An 8,906-nucleotide genomic window follows, 5' to 3' on the forward strand; every position below is an offset into this window, starting at 1 on the left:
ACAGATCTATTACCAACAATGAGATACATATGTATTAGAAGCATATCACAACATTGCTGACCGAATATAGGCTTCAAATGCAAGTCATGGTTCTTTTGGTAAGCCTATCATGTCCTTAGGCTAAGCATACAAACAATGATTATCACTCTGTTCTTAAACCTATGCATACCATTAAGAGAAAATATTCCCCAAAATACAAATTACATTTATCCTGACATATATTCTGATAACACTAAGCATATGGACCACCTTGGGTTTTCTTAGTTCTTACCTTGTTATCATACCCTGAAGTGATCAGCTCCTCTTCTGTGGCAACAAAGCATTTGATCTGGGTGTTGTTCTTACGAATCAACCTGCCACCATATCCGACACCCTGTATCCATTTTAGGATAACCCCATCATAGCTTGTAGATAGCATAGTTCTTGGGTTACTTTGAGGAAAAAGTGCCAGAGCACTAACAGTCTTCAAATGTCCTGCAAACGATACTGGCTCTTTGTCTGGATTGGTTGCGGAGAAGACATTAAATGTCCCACCAAGAGAGATTGTGACAAGATTATCATTCTGCCAGAGGCAGCCCACAAGCATGTCATCGACACCACCAATACCAGTACAAACCAAAGTTCTGTTCAATGTTCCACTTGCATCCTCATTGATATCCCATACTTTCGCAGTTTTATCAGCAGAAACTGTTAGAACCTAAAGGTACGAGCAACAAACAGAGTGACATTAGGATTAGACCTGAAGGTACGAGCAACAAAGATACCGCCATTAAGAATAGGTACACATATCAAACATAATTACTTAGAGCGAGACAAACTGATTGATGGATAGCAAAGATATATTGCTACCGCTGAAGCACTATGCTAGTTAAAAATTGGATTGGAGTTTCAGCTGTAGACAATGATGCATGCACATCCTAGGTACATGATATATAATTCCAGGATTTGAAGATATTCTACCAACAAACAACAATATAGATAGCACATGTTTTATGATTAATGGCATTATGTTATGTAAACTGAATCTGTGGTTGGCTCTGCAATCATGCCTAACAAAGGAACTCATCATTTCAACAATAGACCAAACCCAAAATTGATGGACCATAAACTGGAGACATTAAGTACGGATGATACAGTAAGTGATATCAGGGAGCAATTCATATCAAACTTACTTGTTTACTGTCAGGACTCCAGCTAACAGCATATATGCTCCCAGTGTGACTGCCTTCACTGGATAGCTCTCCAATCTTATCTCCAGTTTTGCCATCATATATTAAACCCTTCTTATCTGAACTCACAGTGATAAACTTGGTTCCATCAGGTGAATACCGGATACAGTTAACAAAGTTGGTGTGATCCCTGAAATTCAAAGAAACAGGAAGATGTGAAATATATGTGTAGGGGTGCATGACAGTAAATAAATTACAAGATGAAGCATCGGTCCATAAAAATTGACAAGCAAAAGAAGTATTTGTGAAATATGCAGCCAACATGATTCCTACATAGCCTGCGATGAGTGGAAATCATTACACCATGCACGTGAGGACTAGGGAGCAATATGGAGATTCTAAGTACTAAAAATCTCATTTATGTATATACAGAGACAAACAGAAGGTTAATACGTGAACACATAATGTGTATCAAGTATAAATATCTGATTTATGTGCAATAAACCAGAAAGCTAAAGCAAACAAACGTTGCGAGCCGAAAAACTATGAAAACACACTTTCCAGTCGGTGTTAAAGTAATGAAATATGAATGTCAGCAATCACAGCTGACCTTATGGAATGTTTGAATTTGAATGGTGGTCCTTCATAGTAGTTTGCCAGAAAATCTTCACCACATGTCACAATGCGGAATGGTCGGGTTGGCTTGAAATCGCAACTCAAAACTCTCTTTGAGTGCCCATCAAAGTCACCGACAGTGCTGCCAGAGTCCCACCTACGCATTTCAGAGAACTTAGCATAAGATTGCATACCAGGAGTGAAATAACACATAAGAGTTTCATGATAGGATGAACTTGAATGACCACCGCCTTCCATGATAACATATGGCTGGTATGCCCACATGATGCTAACAAAATGAGTACGATCACCATTCGTTACTGAAGTCAAACACAAAGAAAATGGCATGTCTGTTATTCTAATCAACATCTTCCGCCCAAAAAGAAGAGGGAAGAGGATATCCCCATTTCCTCCATCACAAGTCACCCCAATTACAGGAAGGGGGGAAATCCTCGCAGAATGCATTCCAGAATTGACTTCTTAGGGGCAGATCATGACAACAAATTGTGTTACCTGCCTTATGATCATTGTAATTACAGGGGATCTATAACCCCAATGTCAATGGCACGTTATCCTTCTAATCTGCGACTCCACCATGTGATGTCTATCATAAATCACTCTCATATACTAGCATTAGCTAGATGTGCACATCCTAATTGACAGATCGATGATAAAAAAAATTGCGCATGCCTAATCCCCAAATCCTTCCAGACCGAGATCGATGCGGAAGGGAAGAGAGCGGGCAGGTGCGCGCGCGCGATCCGCTTACATGAAGGCGCGGACGAGGGACTTGCCCTTGCCGTCCCCGGAGACGACGATGCGCATGCCGTCGGGGGACCATCGGAGGTCGTCGACGCGGCCGGTGATGGGGCGGAACTCGGCCTTGAGGGCGCGGTCGCCGTTGCGGCCCCAGACGCGGACGCAGCCGGAGGCGTCGGCGGAGGCGACCCACTCGCCGTTGGGGGAGAAGCGGGCGACGGTGGTCGGGTAGGCGTGCTCCGTGTAGGCCCAGGCGTCGAGCGGCGCGTCGAGGCGGCGGAAGATGACGCTGCGGCCGGAGCAGTAGGCGATGGTCTCCGTCTTGGCGTCCCCCGCCAGCAGGATCCCGCGCCCGCGCTCCGTCGCCGGCGAGCACGCGTACGTCTCCTGCAGCTGCGCCATTTTTGGGCTTGGTTGATTGATCTGGGAGGGAGGGAGGAGTGGGACGGGAGTGGACGGTGGTTATGCGGTTACGGAACGCGATGGGGCTCGTCTGGGTACGAATGCTTGGGTTCCGTAAGGATTTCTGCTATGCGGTTGACGTGTGGGGTCTGCCGTAGACGGGTCCACGGGTCAGTCAGAGCAAGGAATAGGTCGAGCCGGGGGAAGGATGATAAATTGGAGGTAACCGTATATCAACCAAGAGCATGTGTAATAAACACTAAACAAATAATCGCGGTGAACTGAGTGTGCGTTGGAAGGGCATCGACCCTCAAATTACCCGGGTACATGCTAGGAAGCTGGAGGTTGTGGATTTATGTTCAATTTGTGGCACTGAAAAAGAGGACACGTTTTATGCTTTGTGTCGATGTTCCAATGCCAGGAATCTTTGGCTTGCAATGGCTGATATTTGGCCTATTCCCGATCTTAAAGACATGATGAATACGGGCCCGGAATGGCTTCTCCATGCCCTGTGCAAATTGCCTGATGAGCAGCGCCTGCACCTGGTTATGCTCTTATGGAGAATTTTGTATGTTCGGAATGAGGTAGTACATGATAAACCAGCACCGCCAGTTCAGGTTTCTGTACGCTTTCTTAGAAGCTATGTTCAGTCCATTTTGACAATCGCCAAAGAGCAAGAGAAAGACCCCTTGAAGGGAAAATCTGCTATGCTGGATTGTTCTTTTTCTGTTGCACCTGCGGCTACGTCTGAACTGGTAATTCCACCAGCTATGTGGCTGAGACCTGAAGAAGGACGATTGAAACTCAATACAGATGGCTCCTTTGTTTCGGCGGACGGTACTGCTGGCAGCGGCATGATCTTGCGTGATCACAACGGTAATATAGTCCTCAGTGCTTGTCATCATCTGTACCATTGCCTCAATGCTTTAGAGTCTGAACTTGCAGCCATCAGAGAGGGTCTGTCACTTGCTTTACAATGGAGCGAGCTACCTATAGACATTGAGTCCGATTGCTTGGAGGCTATCAATCTATTGAAGAAGGGAGAAATGGATAGATCTGCGAACAGTTTCATGGTTCATGAAATCAAAATACTCATGGATCAACGAAATTCTTGTATTACTCACATTTATCGTAGTCAAAACAATGTAAACCATTTGTTGGCATCTTTTGGTAGAACTACGGGTCGTACCATGGTGTGGCTCGGATCTGGACCTGATGAGGTCGTTAAACTGTGTAATTCCGCTAGTAGCTCGGCTACATGAGTAATACAAGTAATTTCCCGCAAAAAAATTACCCGGGTACATCGGGACAGGCACGGACGTGTTTTATTATTCAATACGGTCATGTATCGGTCTGCTCTATGATTCCAATATATTTTCTCTCGTAAATCGAAGACAAAAGTGAGGGTTATGGGTGCCCGAACCGCTGCCACGTCTTCGTTTGACTAATTTGTCCCATCTAAAACCTTTCTTCCTCGTCAGCGTGCTTTCCCGCCTGACGCCAGCTGCCCCACATTTATGTCGCTGGTAGAGCGGCCGCCCACATTGACGCCGGCCCAGAGCGGACGCGACCTCTCATTGCCGGTATTGAAGCGAAACGTCAATCGAGAGAGCGCCGACCGCTGCACGACTAGCTAAACAGGCCTCCTCGCCGCATTCAAGCGGTTTCCTATCTGCATTGAACCCGCGCGTGTGCCAAGGAAAACCTACTTCGGCCACACGTCCGTTCGCAAGCCGGCCGGCATTAAACACAGTGTTGATTGGCTCCTCTCATCTGCCCACTATTTAAACGAGGCCAGACGCCGGGTAAGAACTGCACCACACCTCAGCTCCACATCTCCTCCTTGCACCAGACTCTCAACACTTTCAATGGCATCTGACGAGCAGAAAGAGGAGTTCTCCGCCATAAAAACTAGTTGGGTGGCCCATCGAGCCAGCCGGATACGAGCAAGGCAACTCGCTACTCCACCTCCCCCGCCACCCCAAGCCGTCAGTATCATGGGTGTGGTTGCAGGCGGGGAAGCGCAGGAGCAAGTCATCACTCCAAGCTGGTGCTTGGGGTAGCAACTCGCTGCTCCAAGCCAGCTGATGTTATGTTAGCCAATCTAAGCCCGTGCGACTCATATAGTTGTTGTCGGGCCATATTACCCATCATGTCATGCATTGATTTGTCCAGGAAACAGCCCATGGAGCCATATTTTTTAGACATGGCGACATGTGGTCACTTAAGTTGCTCGTTGTTGTATATTGTCAAAAAGCAAGTTGCTCATTCTTGTATATTGTCAAGAAACAAGTTGCTCATTGTTGTATCAACTGTATTGATTCTGGTTTGCATAAAGTTATTACTTGATTTGTGCATATTGCTAACAGCCGACAAAAGATGGTGATGGTTGCCCATGGCAAACTTGTGCATATATCGGTCGTTGAAGGAGTTGTTTCAAGCTCGTCTGTAGTTTCGTAACTTGGATATAATATTCCGCCTCCACAAAATGCACATAAAAAGCATCATCGTTTCTCTATAAGTTGTTTTTGAATATATATTTTGTGGATGATTTTGACGGTGAAAGTTTTTGTCTGGCTTTCTTTCGTTGGACCTAGCGACAATTGAGGTGATGTTTCAGTGATCTTCAGCTTCTACGTAGCTCGATGCATGAGCACGGGATTAGTTCACAGCTTATCCTCGCTACTAACGCGCACAACGCACACAACTTAGGTTTTCTGCTACCTCCTGCAGCACAGCCGCCGGGTTGCCTCGTCTCATGTGGCTTTAGGGCCATGCCTAGAGGCTAGAGGAGCGGTGGATCCCGATCCTTGCTGGCGAAATGGCCCCTTTTTAGGTGTTTTTTGAGTTTTCGTAGGATTTGTGTCCTGCTCAGGAAGACGAGACGGTGACAACTCTCTGAAGATGCAATAAGGTTCTCCCCGTCTAGCCCCGCCCTGATATGCTTCTAGCATCGTCGTAGGGCATGTGGAGGTTTGTCTCTGGCGGATCTCGCGAGATTCGGTCGATTTTTGTCTTCGGTGGATCTGATCCTTGTTTATCTATTTTCGTGTGTCTACAAGTAGGATCCTTCCGATCTACGCTTCTCTTCATTGGCGGCGGTTGCTGTTGCGGTGTGCGGGTCCCTGGGCCCTTAGCCCGACGACTTCCAGACTATCTAGTACAACAAGGTTTTGCTCGGCTCCGATGATGAAAGGGCGATGAGGACGGCGTGCCTTCGGCTCGCTCCAGTGCTTGTAATCGTAGCTAGGTAGGCTACCGACTTAGATGCAATTTTTACTTCTGATGTTTGTTGTACTTCCTTGATAGTTAATGAATAGATCGAAAGTTTTTTCAAAAAAAAACTTATATTCAGCTTTGTTAGTTATACTAATTACAATCAAGATACTAGTTTATGACTCATTAGCTGCGTTTGTTTTCTTCCGTCTGTCACATATTTTTTTCAAGCTCAGTGCTTATGTGTGATGCTGGTTAGGATTAACTTAGGTTTGTGACCCCACATGTCAGTGACCTAAGTCATCTGACGTTATGTCAGCCAATCTGAGGCTGTGCTAGTGCTACTCATATAGTATTTGTCGGGCCATATTACCCATCATATCATGCATTGATTTGTCCAGGAAACAGCACATGAAGCCATATTTTTCAGGCATGGCGACATGTGGTCACTTAAGTTGCTCGTGGTTGTATATTGTCAAGAAACAAGTTGCTCGTGGTTGTATATTGTCAAGAAACAAGTTGCTCATTGTTGTATCAACTGTATCGATTCTGGTTTGCATAAAGTTATTGCTTGATTTGTGCATATTGCTAATAGCCGACAAACGATGGTGATGGTTGCCCATGGCAAACTTGTGCATATATGGGTCGTTGAAGGAGTTGTTTCAAGCTCGTTGTGTAGTTTCATAACTTGGATATAATATTTCGCCTCCACAAAATGCACATAAAAGCATAATCGTTTCTCAATAACTTGTTTTTGAATATATATATATTTTTGCAGATGATTTTGAATAATGAGTTCGACGGTGAAAGTTTTTCTTCGGTTTTCTTTCTTTGGACCTAGCGACAACTGAGGTGATGTTCCACTGATCTTCAGCCTCTACGTAGCTCCTTGCATGAGCACGGGATTAATGAAAATTTGGCCTAGAACCAATAATGAATTTTCTTTTGGAGAGCCTCCCACACGCCACGTAATGTAAATGCACTTTTATTCATTTGAGACACATATACGCACGCACAAGATAGTTTGTAAGCTGATCTTCACGCTAGCCGTCCCGGGTTGAGAAGAATTGCTGCAGCTTGGATGACATCTCCGAGAAGACGCGGGTCGGACGGTAGTCCTTGTTGAGGCAGACGACGGTCGCCGTCGCTTCCAAAATAAGCTGCCATTAGAGGAGATCAACACACACGCACGCGTGGGGTTGATCAGTAGGAGGGACTGATCACTATAAGGGAAACGGCGCGTTCAATATCCATCGTTTCTGCACATACCTCATGACCCGGTAGTGTCTCGATGAAATGTTCAACAAGTATCCTCGCACCCTTTATCTGGACAACCCTAACCTTGACGACAAATTTGGCGCCTTGCTGGATAATAATCAATGCACATGGTTATTAAAAGAGATTTTGGGGCTTGGAAATAAGAACCTCGAGATTTCCAACCTTAGGGGCTGCTTGGAATGATTGTAAAATTAGCATGGTCACCGGTATTTAGTTCAAAATTGAGCTAGATACCGGTGGCCACACTGATTTTACAACCACTGCGAGCAGAGCCTTAGAGGTTTCGGATGTGACACTCTCAGAAAGAAGAGATTTCAGACGTGCCATGCACATACCAGTAGAGGCTTGAAGTACTTGAGGTTCAGTTCCAAGAGTGCCATCGCGTTGCCTGTGCGTGCTACGGAGGCCATGCTGAAGCCAATGCTCGCAGCCAGCTCCTCTCGAGCTGCATGTGATTTTAAGCAAGAATCAACACTGTGTACAAGAGTAAAACCCAAGCTCTACTATGCTTAAATGTCACTTGGATGCCAACCGTTGTGGATATAAGCGACATAAATGGCGTTGTTAACGACTCCATACTGGTCAAGATCGTTGTCACGAACGGTCATCTCCACTTGGAAGAACTTGTCCGCCCTAATTGAACTGCATGCAACGCCAAAAACACAAATATATGAAGCCATTGGACTATGCAGAGGGTAGGCGTGAACTCGTTTTGCTTGTATCGCCTTGAGTACTTTGTTAAAAGACACGAAGCTATTGGACCAAATGTTCTTTGAGAGGTGCAAATGGTACCCCCATGGATGGCCTTTTTAATTAGTTCAATTATTTCACTCTTGAAATTCTTGTTCATTTGGTTGAACTAATAAAGAGGGCGAGAGGGTATCCTGAAGATCACAGATTTGCATCCTAAGTCAACAAATTATTGGAAAACTAATTTCATCCGGAAGAACCTTGGTTTTATTTCTTGGCTGATGTTGTCGCTGCAGACGTCCCGGGAGCCAGACGCAGGGACGGCAAGGGCCTTCACACGGCGGGTTCGACGTGATTGGCCGGAGATCATGGCGAGGTGGCCGGAGCGGAACCAGTTGGCTCTAGCTCCAGCACGGACCAAGGAAGGTGGTGGGTGTTTGGTGTTGGGAGCCACATTATTAGGAGACTGCTGCATGGTGAATATGGAATTGTATTGTTTGATCTCATGGGGCGTGTGCAAGCCCATATATATAGTGCGCGCGCGTGCGTGCACGCTGTGTGTCGTTTCATTCTTGACGCGTGGTACAGATGCCCGCCTAATGAAGTAGTAATAGTATCGACAATTCATTTCTGAGCACAGGCTCATCTGCACCCTCGCTCACGAATTTTTTTTAAATAAATACTAAAAAAATTCAATTTTTTATGGTAGATAATTTTTGTGTGAGGTTCGCTTTAATTTTCAAATCATTTCGACACCTGAGCAGCTCTTAACAAAAA

At 45.5% G+C, this 8,906-nt stretch overlaps 2 protein-coding genes across 2 annotated transcripts in view; both read right to left on the reverse strand.

The window, feature by feature from the left end:
* Positions 1–2,992, reverse strand: part of LOC119266822 (actin-interacting protein 1-2-like) — a 5,273-nt gene extending 2,281 nt beyond the window's left edge. Inside the window, exons 1-4 of the mRNA XM_037548104.1 lie at positions 2,554–2,992; positions 1,780–1,941; positions 1,173–1,359; positions 272–697 (exon numbers count right to left, since the gene is read on the reverse strand). Of these exons, the coding sequence (XP_037404001.1) occupies positions 272–697; positions 1,173–1,359; positions 1,780–1,941; positions 2,554–2,945 (1,167 nt within the window). The 5' untranslated portion in view covers positions 2,946–2,992. The remainder of the gene's footprint in view (positions 1–271; positions 698–1,172; positions 1,360–1,779; positions 1,942–2,553) is intronic.
* Positions 2,993–7,130: 4,138 nt separating this feature from the next.
* Positions 7,131–8,606, reverse strand: LOC119271058 (acyl-acyl carrier protein thioesterase ATL4, chloroplastic-like). Its single transcript, XM_037553026.1, has 5 exons — positions 8,390–8,606; positions 7,972–8,081; positions 7,775–7,884; positions 7,431–7,526; positions 7,131–7,321 (listed from the first exon to the last, which is right to left on the reverse strand). Exons 1-5 carry the CDS (start codon positions 8,602–8,604, stop codon positions 7,205–7,207), a joined length of 648 nt encoding a protein of 215 aa, XP_037408923.1. The 5' UTR covers positions 8,605–8,606; the 3' UTR covers positions 7,131–7,204.
* Positions 8,607–8,906: the final 300 nt, after the last annotated feature.

The sequence above is a fragment of the Triticum dicoccoides genome, chromosome 3A (genome assembly GCF_002162155.2).
Source record: "Triticum dicoccoides isolate Atlit2015 ecotype Zavitan chromosome 3A, WEW_v2.0, whole genome shotgun sequence".
In the NCBI taxonomy this organism is placed as follows: domain Eukaryota; kingdom Viridiplantae; phylum Streptophyta; class Magnoliopsida; order Poales; family Poaceae; genus Triticum; species Triticum dicoccoides.